Below are 16,825 nucleotides of genomic sequence, written 5' to 3' on the forward strand. Positions count from 1 at the left end.
TCATTTCGGGCACATATGAACATGGGACCAACACAGATGTCTTCAGCTGCCAAGCGCACATGTAACAGGTCAGCCAGTGTCATAGGGACAAAACTGCTGACAGATGCCCTTTAATGAGCCCCCCCACCCCTTGCCTCAGTCTGACTTGTAAAAGGAGCTATACTCGCCCAGTCCTCGCCGCTCAGTTCTGTCTCCCTTTCAACCAGACTACTAGATCCCACATGTAAGCTTTCTGCACGGATGGGATTGTATGCACCTCTGCAGCCACCGGCTGGCCTCAGCGGTGACCTGTCTCCTTGCAGCATGTGACCCAGGAGTGACATGTCGTAGGTGGACAGGTCACCGCTGAGGCCAGTCATTGGCTGTAGCAGTGCTCTCAATCCCATCTGTGCAGGAAGTTCACATGCGGGGACCAGAAGTCTGGAGGATGATGGCCTAGGAGCCACGGAGCCCGAACGCAGTGTTTGGGGAGCAGGTAAGTATAGCTGCCTTCACTGGTCCCACTGGGAGGGGAGCGGAAGGAGACCTTTAAAGGCAGCCATTTTAAAGTCCTCCTGCCATTGTTATCGATGAGAAATCTGTGCCATAGATTATATTGTGTTTTTTAAATTTCTTTCCAAACCCTATAACCTTTGACCCTTCTTGCCGCGGCTTCTGTGCCGACTGAATCAAGCGAATCTGTCTGCGGACCCACGGCGGTTATTACATGCGAATCCGCAGCAGAAACCCAAAGGCCCAGCTTTCTGCAGTGTGCACATGCCCTAAAGCAGGCATGCTCAACCTGCGGCCCTCCGGCTGTTTCAAAACTACAACTCCCATCATTCCCAGACAGCCTACAGCTATCAGCCTACAGAAGGGCATGGTGGGAGTTGTAGTTTTCCAACAGCTGGAGGGCCGCAGGTTGAGCATGCCTGCCCTAAAGGATGTGATCCCTTGAGACACCGGCACATTACAGATTTACAGAAATTGTAACTACAAACAAATGTGGAAAAATTGTAGAATCTGCATTTTCTAAAAGAGGATGTCAGTGATTTCTAATTCTAAAGTTTTCTTCCAAAAACAGCGCCACCCCTGTCCACAGGTTGTGTGCGGTATTGCAGCCCTGCCCCATAGACTCCAATGGAGCCGAGCTGCAATACCAGACACGAGCCATGGACAGGGTTGGCGCAATTTGTTTTTTCTGTCGTTTTTATACTGGTTCTGGTTAGAGGATATAACGTTGACATTTTCTACCATACAGTCCGGCTATGGGTCGGGGTGAGGGCCGCGTCCGCCATGCGCTGCAGAAATGTCTACATGTTTTATGCCCCTGTGGGTCCGTGTTGTGAATATCGCAGATTAAAGTAGATTATTCGTGGCCTGTACGTTACTTGCGGCGGATATTTTGTGCAAAGATTCAAGAACAAAGCACGACCGGAGCGATCCGAAGGGACATGGACCCCAGAGAAGGTAATGCAGAAAAGTGTACTAGACTGGTGTCCCACAAATACCGCGAGTCGGCTACAGTGGAAAATGCGCGGTATATCTCGCTGACATTCGCAGTGCTGAAATCTGTACCGGATGGTGTGGATTTCTGTGCATCAATGCTGCGGATCTGCAGCAGGTCTCGCCCTTTATGCAGATTTTTAATCCTCAGGATGTCAATTGATGTGCGGCAGTTTTCCGCGGTGCGTGGCTGCTCCGGCGCCCGTAGATTACCAGCGTGAAATTGGGCAGCGGAAAACGTGGAGCTTTTACGCCACTTGTGGTTGTGCCCTAAGGGCCCCTTTACAGAGCTTAGCCGGAGCATGACCGTGCCCCTGGTGTCTGGAGCCATCTTTTTATTTGTATCTCCGTTTTCTAGGGTCTCTTGCTTGCTGTCAGTGAATGGAAGCATCTGAAATGTCTATTGTCTTAGTACTGCTCACGGGCTTGTTACCGTGAAGGGAAGAGCTGTAAAGTCTGGTGTCCATGGCAGGAGAGAGACTTGGGCTACATGCACATGACCGTTGTGTGTTTTGCAGTCCGCAAAACACGGATGGCGTCCGTGTGCGTTCCACAATTTGCAGAATGGCACGAACAGCCTTTAATATAACTGCTTATTCTTGTCCGCAAAACGGACAAGAATAGAACATGTTATATTTATTTTGCACACCATGAAACGGAGCAACGGATGCGGACAACACATGGAGTTTTGCGGCCCCACTGAAGTGAATGGGTCCGCATCCGAGCCGCCAAAACTGCGGACCAAAACAACGGCCGTGTGCATGAGGCACTGATACACTGTAACAGACTGCTCCTGTGTGAGCACAGCTAGGCCAGGACTTGTTTACAGCCTCTGAATGCATACAAGAATGTTTTTATTCAGTGTCAGCGTTTGCTGTCAGTGAATGAAAACACCATTGTTAACCTCCGGAACCTGAACGCCGATGCCCAGGCAGCTCGAGGTGCGTGGCTGATTAGAGCAAGGTCAGGACAGCTTTCCATTTTTTGTCTGTTAATAGGAACATTCTCATTCCCTGAAAGCAAGCAGAGTTCTTGAAGACGGCAAGGGATTTGTACATCAAGCATTAGAAAGTTGAAGCTATGTTCACCCGCACAGTCTTGTGCCAATAATAACACTTATCACCTATCCACGGGACCGGTGGGACCCCCAGCAATCATGAGAACGGCGGTCTGCAAGTGCTGCCATACTGCCCCATGGAGCGGTGGTGTGTACGGCGAGTTATTGATAGTATCCCAAGCATACAGCTTGTGGTTTAGTAGCTGATACCTTATACCTCTGGTGGTCTTCAGTGAAGGAGTATTGATAGTCGTAGGGGTTCTGGGTTAGTATCTGTTATCCGTGGGGGTCTGTGCTGCCTCAGTGTAATGATATTCTGATGGTGTTGTTGATGGGGTTGAGCAGGAAAGTGATGGAATTCTCTATCCCAGCAGTGGCCACTAGAGGGAGCTCACCGCATAGGGATTCTTACAGCTTCATGCGCAGTCAGCTCCCCCTAGTGGTGACAGAATTACACACTTGCACTAGGAAACTTCTCAGGTCATGCATAACTGTAGCGCAGGGATGATTACATTGTAGTATGTCCTTCCGTCAGCAGAGGGCGCAAACTAGGATTCCATATTCTCTCTGATGGATGCATTATTTATCATTTATGCAATTACAATCAGTTGGCGGCATTGTCTCCTTATTTGATATCCTCTAATTTGGGGCGGGGAGGAATGCAGATTGTATTGCATCTGATTTTATGTTTAGCTCTAGTTTTGCACATTGAGCATGTGAGGTACCGCGGCAGCTGGGGGTGTGCATTTAGAGGAACCGCGGTGGCCGGGGGGGGGGGGGGTGTATTGGAGAGATTCTGCAGCGGCTGTGGGTGTATATTGGAGAGATTCTGTAGTGGCTGTGGGTGTGTATTGGGGAGGTTCTGCTGTGGTGGGGGGGGCATTGGGAGGAACCGCAGTGACTGGGGGGGTGCATTGGGAAGATTCCGCGGCGGCTGGGTGTGTGTATTGGGGAGGTTCTGCTGTGGTGGTGGGGGGGGGGGGGGCATTGGGAAGATTCCGTGGCGGCTGCGGGTGTGTATTGGGGAGGTTCTGCAGCGACAGGTGTGTCTCGGGTGGCTCTGCGGCGGCTGGTGGTTTGCATTGGGGCGGTTCTGCAGCGACTGGTGGTGTGGCTCCGCAGCGGTTGGGGGTATGCATTGGGAGGCGCTGTGGAGGCTGGAGATGTGCATTGGGAGGCGCTGTGGAGGCTGGAGATGTGCATTTGGAGGTTCCATGGTGGCTGGGGATGTGCATTTGGACATTCCATGGTGGCTGGGGATGTGCATTTGGACGTTCCATGGTGGCTGGGGATGTGCATTTGGACGTTCCATGGTGGCTGGGGATGTGCATTTGGACGTTCCATGGTGGCTGGGGATGTGCATTTGGAGGTTCCATGGTGGCTGGGGATGTGCATTTGGACGTTCCATGGTGGCTGGGGATGTGCATTTGGACGTTCCATGGTGGCTGGGGATGTGCATTTGGAGGTTCCATGGTGGCTGGGGATGTGCATTTGGAGGTTCCATGGTGTCTGGGATGTGCATTAGGAGACCCTGGGGGGGTGTATTGGGGAGGTTCTGCAGCGACTGGTGTGGCTTGGGTGGCTCTGCGGTGGCTGGGGGTTTGCATTGGGGAGGTTCTGCAGCGACTGGTGGTGTGGCTTAAGTGGCTCTGCAGCAGCTGGGGGTTTGCATTGGGAGGTTCCGCTGCGGTTGCTGGGGATGTGCATTTGGAGGTTCCATGGTGTCTGGGATGTGCATTGGGAGGCGCTGCGGAGGCTGGGGGTGTGTATTTGGAGGTTCCATGGTGTTTGGGAGACGCTGCGGAGGCTGGGGGGGGGTGCATTTGGAGGTTCCATGGTGGCTGAGGATGTGCATTCGGTGGCTCCGCAGCGGATGACGGTAGCCATTGCTAATTCCTCCAGCAAAGTATGACTGATCCGTCCCCTCCCCTCTGTCTTGTTCCATTGCCATAAAGAAGCCTCTCCCACAATGCCGAGCAGCGTTGCACAGTCGAGGAGCTGAGTGTGATTTGCATGAACTTTGCATGAAGGTGCAGCCGGCCGGCCCGGTGTTTGCTCCATATCCATCTATTGTGTAGATGAATGTCCTGCTTCGGCTGCTACAAGCCTCGTCTTGCCCTAATTAGACCCTATTCACTCCGTGGGCACACACCTAGTAACACAACCCGCTCCTTAGTTAAACAGGCTGATGTTACCTGTCAGGTGTCCACCTAGATCTGGTTATCTTGTATCGGCCTGATCACACGCAAACCAAACAGAAAATGAAAGGGACCGGGGTCTGGAGTACACGGACTTAGGGGGCGCGTAGTGCAGAAAGCCCATTGGGAGGGAATTTGGAAGGCCTATTGATAGGAATAGACACTGTAGTACTCCCCTTCCCCTGTGGGGGCACTGCAGAAAAACTGAACACTTACTGCCAGGTGTCCTCACGGATTACAGCTGATCACTGGGGTCATGAAGGGGAGGCCCAAGAACTGGGACCCTTAGAATGAGGTAAAGCCACATACTCTCAACCCAGAGGCCCCCCTTGTTTTCTAGAGGATCAGTAGGGACCCAGAGGTGAGCCCCCCACAGATCAAATGGAGAAGATAACCCCTGAAGTCACTTTATACCCTTAGCTTTGCACTCGTTTTCCATTAAGTTTGATTGCCGGAGGTCTTTAAAGGGGCTGTCATGAGAGACCACTTCAGTCGGCCCCCGGCAGACAGCTGATCTTGCTGGGGTAGGCCCTGGCCAGCCAGGCAAAGTTGCATTAAATGGAGACCTTTGAAATAAATGGATGTTCATGCACTGCAAAGGTGGTTTGAGTCCACCAGGACAGGAATACAGAGTGGAGGACCTCCTCGATGATGTCCATGTGCCCTCATAGCGGGTATGTGGACAGGAGTTACTACAGTAGTCCGCCGCATGCACCAACATCATATCATCCCATATATTTTATTTGCAAAATGTGTGAAAATGGACATTAAATGCAAACATAGAGCAGGAGAGTCTATATGAGACATTCTAGGGAGGGTGAGCATGTCTGATCAGTGGAGACTCAGCAGCTGGGACCCCCTACCACCCCGACAGGACCCAGTCCTTCCATCAGTATGAAATGTATATTATCCAGCCAGTAGATTACTGTCTACGTAAAAAGGAACCATCAAAATGTGTCTTCTTCTGTTCCAAAATTGGTGAGGGTCTGAGCTCCACTGAAGAAACTTAGATGCTCTACAGGGCCCCACCGATGCAATATTTTGGGGAGCCACAGCTCAGGGACCCTGACTAATGTAGGCTGAGATCATATTATAATGGACTCCACACCATCTCCAGATGATAGGTCAGCATCACTTTTGGTTGAGATATATGGCTAAGAACAGAAGGCTGAAGAGGACGAGGCCAATAAGAGGATGGTGATCCCCATGCCCCACAAGCTGTTGCAGAAAGCCCGGCAGCCGCTCTGCTCAGTGGAGATTAGCCCATCAGGATCAGGACCAGGCCGGTTTTCACCACCGTTGGTCAGAAGATGCAAAGTCACCAGAGATCCTTTACCTTCCGAAGAATCTTTCTTTTTCATCCAGCACAGTTTGTATCCGTCCGCCCAGACCTCTTCGAGAGTCTGCATTTCGGGCGGAAGCTGGGCTACGACGTCTAGGTTGGGCTGCATTTTCGGCACCCCTTCCGGTGGGATCTGAGCCAAGCTTCGGCACATGGGGCAGGGGAATTCCTGAGACTTCTTGAGGAACAGGCAAAGCCTGGAGAGACATTCCATGCAGAAGGTGTGAGAACACAGGAGAAGAAGCGGCGTCTTGAAGGCATTGTCGTAGGAGACGTAGCAAATGGGACATTCAAGGAAGCTGGTGAGATGTCCTTCAGGATCCTCTGGAGGTGGAGTGGTGGTGGCCATGTCATAGCCAGATCTCCAAGTTCAGAATAGGAGACTCTAAGTTGGATCTCTAACCTGAGGAGACACAAAGTCATCTTCTATCACCGTGCCCTGGGTGAGGTTTTCTACCTAAGCTTTGGGTTCTCACCTGTCTTGGACCGTGAGGTTTCTTCTCCATTTTTACCTTCTGTCCATCCTGCAGCTCTGTTACTTCTACACGAGACCTTCTGGTTCCTCGGCTCTTGCTCTGCTGCTATCTCTGTATGGACGTAGCTCCTGTCCTTCTCTTGGTAACCAACAATCAGCTTCGGGTTTCATTCAGCCTTGAGCCAAGAATGATTCTCCGGTCGCCCGTCCTTCCCTCATCACATAGCAACACAAACAATTGGGGACGAGAACAATGAGAGTCTCCGGAGGAAACCATCAAACACTAGTTGAGCACATTCTCTGGCTGGAGAGATGGGACGGGCCAGTTACTCAATAGTCGCTAATGGCTGCCCTTGGGGCGCTCGGGTCACCATAAGTGTCGTGGATTAGCGTATTCTGCAGGACAGATCAGCAATAAATCGCCCAGAGGCTGCCAGGCATTCAATAGAAACAGCGCCACACATATCTGCAGGTTGTGAGTGGTATTGCAGCTTGGCCCTGATGTAACCCATGGACCGATGGGGCATCGTTCCATGTTTTTCTAGGACTGGACAGATGACCCTCATCTGACAAGTCTGTTCACCTTGTTGGTTTCATTCTGATCTGGGACAGCTGGGTGACAACTAATAAGGCTGTCATTACAGTGCCCAGAGGGGTTGTCACACTTTCTGGGTTGTCATGGTCAGCGCAAGATTTATGAAGTATTAGAAAAACATTTTAGAAACACCACCCCAGGTTGTTTTTGGTATTGATGCTCGGCTACATTGAAGTGAGGCTGAAATGCAATACCACGCACAGCCTGCAGGCATGTGAGGCGCTGTGTTTGGTTATTTTTTGGAAAGAAGCAACCTTGTTTTTCTCTACCTATTACCTTTTTAAAGGGGTTGTTTCATCCTCCTCAATAAGTCGCTGCTATGGCCAGTGGATGGTGAGATTGGTTATATTTTTCCGGTACAACGGCCCCTACAGGAGGAATGGAGTATTACATGCCACCCATTCAGATTGACCAAGTAACATAGGCAGTCCCATTAAAGGGGTATTCCCATATCAAGTCACCCATATTCGTGCGGGTCCCACCAGTGTTGAAAATGTGGGTCCCGGCCCCCTCCATCCTGCCTGATGAGCTGACCCTACGACTGGTCTATTGCTTGCCCAAAACTTTTATGCAAGTCACCACCTCCCCATTCATTCTCTGGCTGGGACGAGGGTCGGGGTCCCTCTTTCTTGACATGGTCCCAGAGGTGTGGGAGATGAAAATACCCCTTAAAGAGAAGTGAAACGTTAGGGGCAAGTAGAAGGATGTTCAGGATTTGCATGGAGTTGCCCTTTAAGTGAAAGGGTGTGGCTTAATATAAGTGTGACCTGACTGAAAGAACGTTCTACAAAATTGCACCGATACGATTTTTTTTTTCTTTTATTTTGTGATATTTCTGTATTAGAATGACTTAGGCCTCATGCACACGACCGTATCCGTTTTGCGGTCTGCAAATCACGGATCCGCAAAATTTGGTGTCGCATTTTGCGGACAGGTATAGGACATGTTGTATGTTTTTTGCGGAATGTAGATACAAATGCAGAAAGCAGACGGATGATTCGTGTGATTTCCGCATCTGTATTGTCCATTCCGCAAAAAGATAGAAAAGGTCCACAAAATGCCGAGCGTGGACCCATTGAAACAAATAAAATGTGTACGGCACATGCACCGCGTCCATATTTTTTACGGTCCGCGATTTTCAGATCGCAAAACTGACACGGTCGTGTGCATAGGGCCTTATAGAAATCAGAACCGACTGTAGATTATACTCTTATATTTTACTTTTGATAACAGTATAATAACCAAACAAAAGTACGTTACGGATGAATAGGTGACTGCCGAAGCTGGGAATGGATTCTCCCTATTTGGTCCATACCATCTGTAAATACGGGGGTGTATCACCCTGGATGATGGGATATACGTCCTTCAGATATGTCTAGGATGGAGGGGCCACAGCTAGTTCTTTGGAAACTGTCTCTGATAGAGTCCGGAGCCGGTGGGACGTTGACATCTTGAGTTCCCAATGAAGAGTGGTGGACCACCTCAGATCCACCGAGTCAACGGCACAAATACGTGGGGAAGAACACCACGAAAAACAGCATGAGGAAGCAGCAGATGAAGATCCACAAGATGCAGCCGTAGTTCCGCAGGATCAGGTTGCACCGGTGGTAATGAGGCTGCCGCGGGACAATCACCAGATCTCCAGGACGCGAGAAATGTGGTTGGGCAGGACTCAGGAGAAAGACGCTGATGACCATGTTCTCGTCCTGTCCTGGTGGGAAATGAGCCAACGTGTTCTGCGTGCTGGTGACGCAGTTCTGGCCGTTGTCCTTCTTCCAGCACAGTTTAGACCCTTCCATCCACACTTTCTGGAGCTCGCCCATCCACGGCTGGAAGCGGCATACAATGTCTATGTTAGGGGGTAGCTGAGGGACGCCCCCTGGTGGGATGGTGACAACCGCCCGGCACATGGGGCAGCAGAACGTTTCCAGCTCCTTCTGAAAGATGCAAAGCTTGGACAAGCACTCCATGCAGAAGGTGTGCGAGCACGGCAGGAGCAGGGGGGTCTTAAAGATGTTGTCGTACGTCATGAAGCAAATCGGGCACTCGGGCACTGAATGCTCCGGCTCCATGTCCTTCACCCGATGGATACAGTCCACGGCAGAAGAAAGTTCAACGAGGATCGCAGGACTTCAGAGAACTCGGTCCTGGTAGCATTGAAGATGTCTTCCTGAGACCAGACGATGGATGTTCTGAGCTGTTGGAGAGCAGACATCCCCACAGGCGGTCCTGGTGGAGGGAGCGGTCCCGGAGGCTCCGTGACAGACTGGTCTGTGTTCACACCGTGCCTAGTGACAATATTTACTTACTGTGTTGGCGTGACATCGGATCACATTACTCGGTGACAATGACACCGCACATCGTATTCATCGCTACTGCATGAGATATTATTTGCTGCTCAGGTCCACGAGAAGGTGTCATTTACATGGGACTGCCAGATGCAAATGTCAGCCATGTGTCAGAGCATCGACAGGAGGGCGGGGGGGAGAGGGGGGAGGGCACACAAATCTCCCACTAGACCAGTCACCTGCTCCCAGGAGGGGTTGAAATGGTGATCAGAATTATTGGGAGGTTTTTGGTAATTTAGTTTTTCTGTCATATTCTGCCTTTTCTGTGCTCCAAAGGGGCCGTCAGCAGCGCAGAAATGTCACCTGCACCCCCACGTGTCAGCGTTATCCTGTACCCCGAGTGTCAGTGTCATTATCCTGTACCCCCAGTGTCAGCGTCATTGTCCTGTACCCCGAGTGTCAGTGTCATTATCCTGTACCCCGAGTGTCAGTGTCATTATCCTGTACCCCGAGTGTCAGCGTCATTGTCCTGTACCCCGAGTGTCAGTGTCATTATCCTGTACCCCGAGTGTCAGCGTCATTATCCTGTACCCCGAGTGTCAGTGTCATTATCCTGTACCCCGAGTGTCAGCGTCATTGTCCTGTACCCCGAGTGTCAGTGTCATTATCCTGTACCCTGAGTGTCAGTGTCATTATCCTGTACCCCCAGTGTCAGCGTCATTGTCCTGTACCCCGAGTGTCAGCGTCATTATCCTGTACCCCGAGTGTCAGTGTCATTATCCTGTACCCCGAGTGTCAGTGTCATTATCCTGTACCCCGAGTATCAGTGTCATTATCCTGTACCCCGAGTGTCAGTGTCATTATCCTGTACCCCGAGTGTCAGCGTCATTATCCTGTACCCCGAGGGTCAGTGTCATTATCCTGTACCCCGAGTGTCAGTGTCATTATCCTGTACCCCGAGTGTCAGCGTCATTATCCTGTACCCCGAGTGTCAGTGTCACTATCCTGTACCCCGAGTGTCAGCGTGTCATTATCCTGTACCCCACGTGTCAGTGTCATCATCCTGTACCCCACGTGTCAGCGTCATTATCCTGTACCCCGAGTGTCAGCGTCATTATCCTGTACCCCGAGTGTTTTTCTGTGCGGTTGAATACAGCCTGTTGCTCTCAGTTGACTGTATTGCTGTTCGGGGAGATAAGTGCCAGGAAGTCTCTGCCCGATAATGACTTTGTCTCCAGACACATTTCCTTACACGTGACTGATATTCGCTGCTCTTATAACGCTCCAGCACTATTATAAGCTGTCGGGTCTAGTGCAGTTCAGTGTGTGACCAGTAGGTGGAGACAGATGACCGTCCTGTCCTCCATTGATTGCTCCTTATCTGCTATAATGGAGGTAATAAGCGGCTGCGGCGGCACACTCAGCTACTGTGATATCATCCGGTGGATTGCCGGCGTGTTTACTTACCAAATATTCCCTCTGCAAGCGGGCGGCACCATTGTATTGTCGCACAGATATCAGATGCCATTGACTGTGTCTTCTTTTTGCCCAGAGGTTCGGTGTTCCTTCCATCGCCATCTCCAGAAGATGCCGGACACGAGCGGCGGCGTTGCCTGGAGGGGAGACCGACCACATCCGGAAGGGAGAGCGCGGCACGTTATCCTTCTGTGCAACCAGGTAATACCGCGCCGCTCTGATATGAATAGACAATTAAAATCCTCAACCGTCTTGTGCCTGCAGCGCCTATGCAGATCTATGTGTCTCCATGGTAACAATCTGTAAACAAACCGCTGTAGCCTGCACTTTATGTCGTAGTTATATTTCATAGGATTAGATACACAGCTCAGCAGACAGTATCACACAGGATAGGATTAGATACTCAGCTCAGCAGACAGTATCACACAGGATAGGATTAGATACACAGCTCAGCAGACTGTATCACACAGGATAGGATTAGATACACAGCTCAGCAGACAGTATCACACAGGAGAGGATTAGATACACAGCTCAGCAGACAGTATCACACAGGATAGGATTAGATACACAGCTCAGCAGACAGTATCACACGGGATAGGATTAGATACACAGCTCAGCAGACAGTATCACACAGGATAGGATTAGATACACAGCTCAGCAGACAGTATCACACAGGATAGGATTAGATACACAGCTCAGCAGACAGTATCACACAGGATAGGATTAGATACACAGCTCAGCAGACAGTATCACACAGTATAGGATTAGATACACGGCTCAGCAGACAGTATCACACAGGATAGGATTAGATACACGGCTCAGCAGACAGTATCACACAGGATAGGATTGGATACACGGCTCAGCAGACAGTATCACACAGGATATGATTAGATACACGGCTCAGCAGACAGTATCACACAGGATATGATTAGATACACAGCTCAGCAGACAGTATCACACAGGATAGGATTAGATACACAGCTCAGCAGACAGTATCACACAGGATAGGATTAGATACACAGCTCAGCAGGCAGTATCACACAGGATAGGATTAGATACACAGCTCAGCAGACAGTATCGCACAGGATAGGATTAGATACACAGCTCAGCAGGCTGTATCACACAGGACAGGATTAGATACACAGCTCAGCAGACGGTATCACACAGCAGAGGATTAGATACAGCCGTGCTCCCGCCCTCTGCTCAGCGCTCTCCTCCCTCACCTGCACAGTGTCGGGCGGTCTCTCTCTCTTCTCTCCTCACTTCGGTGTCTCTCTCTCTCATGTCTGGAGGTTCCCGGCTCAGTCACTTCGTTTAACCCTTTCCTGCCGCTCACACATCACAGGTGGTCGGTACATCCCGTGGCCTCGAGATGAAAGCAGCCATTGTTTCACGTGAGGTGAGAGCCTGCAGATATGAGCGCTGCTCCTGTTGAGTGGATATTTGTCATAGTCGTGTAATGTGGATGATGGGAGTGATTGCTGGTTTGGATTGTGAGCAGTTACACGGTCTTGTAGGACGGCTGAACGCTATTGCCCTCTGTTATCAGCCATTGTAGACTTTTTGAGGCTGACGACAGGACAGGTGACCGCCGTCTATTGTCCTCTGCTATCAGCCTTCATGTCCGGTCAGCTTATCCTCTGGCGGCCGGACGTGGCTGATCACAGAGAACACTAGCGGGTGTTATCCGTATGGCACTGCCCCTGTGCCTCCGAGGTTCTCGGCGGCGGTCGCCCTCCCCCACCACCATGATCCGCTCATTGTCCGGGGGGTCTGAAAGGCAGAACAGGTTTTGTGTACAGTTATTTGCCCCCGGTGGCGCTATCCTCCGACCCTGCGGTGCAGCCACGTATAGAGAATGTCCTCCTGTACACGGAAGTCACAGTGTTTACCCTGATCCCGGGACGGTGAGATCCTGCTGCCTCAGGGCTCAGATCCGGATTCACAGGCGCGCAGGATCCCTCTGCCTGAGACGCGGGAGAGCGGGATGGCGGTATGGGGGCTCTGTAATCGAATAAAATGCTTTTATCTAGGACCCCATATTGCAATGTCCTGTACCCCAAGTATTGGCACGCTGTTGTCCTGCTTCACCCCCCTGGTGTCAGTGTGCCATCGTCCTGCTGCACCCCTCATCGTCCTGCTGCACCCCCCCCCCTGTGTCTGCGTGCTGTCCTCCTGCTGCACCCCCCCCCCTGTGTCTGCGTGCTGTCCTCCTGCTGCACCCCCCCCTGTGTCTGCGTGCTGTCCTCCTGCTGCACCCCCCCTGTGTCGGCGTGTCGTTCTCCTGCTGCACCCCCCTCCGGTGTCTGCGTGCCGTCGTCGTGCTGCACCCCCCCACCGTGCCACCCCTCCCCCTCCTCGGTGTCAATGTGACGTCCTCCTGCTGCACCCCCCCGGTGTTGGCATGCTGTTGTCCTGCTCCACCCCCCCTGGTGTCGCTTGCTGCTGCTGCACCGAAACCCCCCCCCCCCCCCGGTGTCGGCGTGCCATCGTCCTGCTGCACCCCCCCCCCCCCCCCCCCCCGGTGTCTTTGCGCTGTCGTCCTGCTGCACCCCCCGGTGTCGGCGCGCTGTCGTCCTGCTGCACACCCCCCCGGTGTTGGCATGTTGCCCTGAACCCCCATATTTTAGATAATTCACATGGACTCATCTCCTTATTGGGGTTCCTCGGCTCATCGCGGGGTGATAGAAAGCTCTGCTGCAGAGAACGTTCCCCATGTTTACCTTGCTGCCGCACTTCCTGAGCAGATGGTCGCGGTCACCGCTGCGTGATGGGAGCAAAGTTCTGTGGACACAGAGATAGTTTAGACCTTATGGTGGTCAAAGTTCATGGTAGTTTTTAGGAGTTGCAAAAAAAAAAAAAAAAAGTATGGTTGGCCCTCCACAGATCACGTATGGTGGTGCTCGACCCAATAGTGTGGAGAAAACCGCGGCCACGGATATCAGTAAGCCAGTCCTACGTTTCGTCCACGGCCTGTAATCCAAAGAGAAGATGTGGGGTTTCTGGATCTCAGCGTTCCAGACTGATATCGACATCCAGTAATCCCACATCTTCTCGTTGTCCCATAGGCCGTGCACGAGGTCCTGGTGGACCGAAACTTTGGCTCGCAATAAGGGCTCATGCACACGAATGTATTTTCTATCCGTGTTCATTCCAATGGGCCCGCAAAAAATACAGAAGTTACTCCGTGTACATTCCGTATGTCCGTTCCTCAAAACAATTTCCACATAACGGACAAGGATAGGAATGTTCTATTAGGGGCCGGCTGTTCCGTTCCCCCAAAATACGGAATGCACCCGGACGGCATCCGTATTTTTTGCGATTCATTTTTTTGCGGACTACAAAATGCATACGGTCCTAATTTTGTAACTGAATGTAAATAAATATCTCATGACTTTGGGGGGGGGGGGGGGTTGTACAATAAGGGTGGGGGCGACCTCAAGTCTCCTTTATGCCTCATTTCATGTTTTTTGTACGTTTTTAGAATTTGCTCGCTCCGAATCCTGAGCTGTAGATGACCCACAAAGATGGCGGACGCTTCCAAAGCCGACCTGGAATCCGAGTGTCCCGTGTGCTGGAATCCATACAACAACACCTTCCGCACCCCCAAACTCCTGAGCTGCCAGCACACTTTCTGCATGGAGTGTCTGGCCCACCTGAGCTTCGTGACCCAGGCAAGGAACCGCCTGCCCTGCCCGCTGTGCCGCCACACCACCGTGTTACGCCTGGACCAGGTGATCACCGACCTCCCCACCAACATGGCCGTCCTCGGCCACCTCAAACTGGAGCCGCAGAAGCACGGACTCTCTGCTAGAGACACCCGGAGACTGAACTTTTTTCACCGTCCCCCCTCGGTCTACACACTCAGCGGCGGACAGGACACGGAGTCCACGTATGCTACTCAACAAACTCAGGTACCGACGCCCCCGACCACTATTCCCTCTGACGACGGCTCCTGGCAGTGTCTGCGGAACCCCCAATTCCGTATGTTCTCCTACCTGATGGTGACTATGCTGTTGGTCAGTATGCTGCTGATCTTTTCCATTTTCTGGACCCGCAAGTTACTGTGGGGACCACGGTGACCCCCACAACGTGGAATGGGATCTACTGCAACGCGTTCGTTTTGGAGGACAACGCATCGAGCGATGACTTTGGTAATACACATATACGCTCAGCATTCCTAATGAACCTTCTGCAGTATAAAGAGTCTTACCCTACTTTTACGTTATACCTGCCCGCCCGCGCCCAATAAACAGTTTTTGTACTTTAAATCCTCATAAAATGTTGTGCAACTTTTCTTTATCTTGTACTCTAGTCACATCCAGAGCAGCATTCAATATTCTACCGGCTGCCTACAGGTAAGTTCATGCCGTGTGGAGTTTTACGAGAGGTAGAATTTCCCTTTAACAGGTAAGAATTTGTGAAAGGGGATGTGCAGAACTAGAAAAACATGGCGGCTTTCTTCCAGAAACAGCGCCACGCCTGTCCATTGGCTGTGTTTGATATTGCAGCTCTATTGAAGTGAATTGGCTTGAGCTGCAATACAAAACACAACCTGTGGCCAGGCGGGGCGCTGTTTTTTTATTTTTTAAAGAGAAGGCGGCCATGTTTTATTAATCCTGGGGAACTCCCATTAAAGGGGTTATCCAGGAAATGATAATGATACCCTATCCTCAGAACAGGTCATCATTATCACATTGGGGAGGGGGCGTCCCGGCACCCCCGTCCATCGCCTGTTTCAGGGAGCTTTGGCGAGTGCTGCGGGCTCCTGGCAGCTTTCCAAGCACAGCGCCATATATTGTGTAGCAGCCTCATTCACTTTAGTGGGACTGAGCTGCAACTAGGCCGATGTCACAGCTGATCGGTGGGGATCCCGGGACCCCTGCTAAACTTATATCGATGACCTATCATGAGGATAGGTCATCGATATTAATTCCTGAATATCCCCTTTAAGGTAAAGAGAGAAGAGCCTGCAAGACTTGAAATGAATGGTTCTGCCTACGGTCCGCAAAAAAAAAAAACGGAACAGACACGTTCATGTGTATGAGCCCTTGATAAGATTTTTCCAAAAAGTGCATTTAGCAGGAGGATGCACATTAAAAACTGAATTCTTAGGGCTCAGGCACGCGTTGCTCGGCCGTTCTGTGCATTGGGGATCGCAGTTTGCGGGGGCACGGGCAACATTTGTGCGGATTCCGCAGATGGATCTAGACCCTTTCAACTTGATCCGTCCGCACAGCAAAATAGTAGTACATGCATGGAGAGAAACCCCACAGAAACACTCTGTAGTGCTTCCGTTCTGCACCGCACCTTCCGGATTGCGGACCCATTCTCCAAGATGAGGTGCAGAACCGGCAGGGGCCTGTATATTGCGGACCCGGCCGGCAAATGGCCGTGTGCATGAGCCTATAGGTTAGTTACAGCGCTGCACTGTGATTTTTTTTGCCTGTGCAGCATGTTTATTGCGGCCAAAGGTTCCATGTAGTCCCAGACTGGGTTTAGAAAAACACGGCTGCTTGCGTCTAGAAACAGCGCCAAACCTGTCCTTATGTTTGCAATTCTGCTTCATTGAAATGAATGAATCCGAGCTGCAATACCGGACACGACCTGTAGACAGGTGTGGTGCTGTTTTTGAAAGCCATGTATGCAATACAACCCCTTTAAATCACATTCTGTGCCAGCAGGGGACAGGTCCAATTCAAAGTAAGGATTTATTTTAACCCCTTAATGACTACCCATATGCCTTATTGCGGCGACCACTAAGGGGCCTTAGGCTGGGCCGCCATAAAAAGGGGTTAAACAGCCCAGATCCGCACTCAAGCCGATCCAGGCTGCACAGGGAACTCGTGCAGCGCTTAGATTTATTTTAACCCCTTAATGACTACCCATACGCCTTATTACGGCGTTCA

The 16,825-nt window shown here is 51.3% G+C and overlaps 3 protein-coding genes across 4 annotated transcripts; 1 reads left to right on the forward strand and 2 right to left on the reverse strand.

Moving 5' to 3' along the window:
- Positions 1–5,531: 5,531 nt before the first annotated feature.
- On the reverse strand, positions 5,532–8,346 carry LOC122919533 (RING finger protein 223-like). The gene is made up of 2 exons (XM_044268608.1): positions 6,559–8,346; positions 5,532–6,485 (listed from the first exon to the last, which is right to left on the reverse strand). Exon 2 carries the CDS (start codon positions 6,429–6,431, stop codon positions 5,895–5,897), a length of 537 nt encoding a protein of 178 aa, XP_044124543.1. The 5' UTR covers positions 6,432–6,485; positions 6,559–8,346; the 3' UTR covers positions 5,532–5,894.
- Positions 8,347–8,385: 39 nt separating this feature from the next.
- On the reverse strand, positions 8,386–11,034 carry LOC122919531 (RING finger protein 223-like). The gene is made up of 2 exons (XM_044268605.1): positions 10,908–11,034; positions 8,386–9,440 (listed from the first exon to the last, which is right to left on the reverse strand). The coding sequence occupies exon 2, from the start codon at positions 9,222–9,224 to the stop codon at positions 8,649–8,651; it is 576 nt and encodes a 191-aa protein (XP_044124540.1). The 5' UTR covers positions 9,225–9,440; positions 10,908–11,034; the 3' UTR covers positions 8,386–8,648.
- Positions 10,981–15,186, forward strand: LOC122919532 (E3 ubiquitin-protein ligase RNF183-like). Of its 2 annotated transcripts, XM_044268606.1 has the most exons (3): positions 10,981–11,117; positions 12,262–12,315; positions 14,401–15,186. In XM_044268606.1, the coding sequence occupies exon 3, from the start codon at positions 14,444–14,446 to the stop codon at positions 14,996–14,998; it is 555 nt and encodes a 184-aa protein (XP_044124541.1). In that variant the 5' UTR covers positions 10,981–11,117; positions 12,262–12,315; positions 14,401–14,443; the 3' UTR covers positions 14,999–15,186. The 2 variants fall into 2 exon arrangements, with proteins under 2 accessions (XP_044124541.1, XP_044124542.1); XM_044268607.1 differs by lacking the exons at positions 10,981–11,117; positions 12,262–12,315 and adding an exon at positions 12,326–12,909.
- The last annotated feature ends 1,639 nt before the right edge of the window (positions 15,187–16,825 follow it).

This window comes from Bufo gargarizans, chromosome 9, assembly GCF_014858855.1.
Source record: "Bufo gargarizans isolate SCDJY-AF-19 chromosome 9, ASM1485885v1, whole genome shotgun sequence".
NCBI lineage: Eukaryota > Metazoa > Chordata > Amphibia > Anura > Bufonidae > Bufo > Bufo gargarizans.

Excerpts from the sequence above, each read along its gene's own strand:
- LOC122919533 (XM_044268608.1), bottom strand. The coding sequence starts at position 6,431 with ATGGCCACCACCACTCCACCTCCAGAGGATCCTGAAGGACATCTCACC.
- LOC122919531 (XM_044268605.1), bottom strand. The coding sequence starts at position 9,224 with ATGGAGCCGGAGCATTCAGTGCCCGAGTGCCCGATTTGCTTCATGACG.
- LOC122919532 (XM_044268606.1), top strand. The coding sequence starts at position 14,444 with ATGGCGGACGCTTCCAAAGCCGACCTGGAATCCGAGTGTCCCGTGTGC.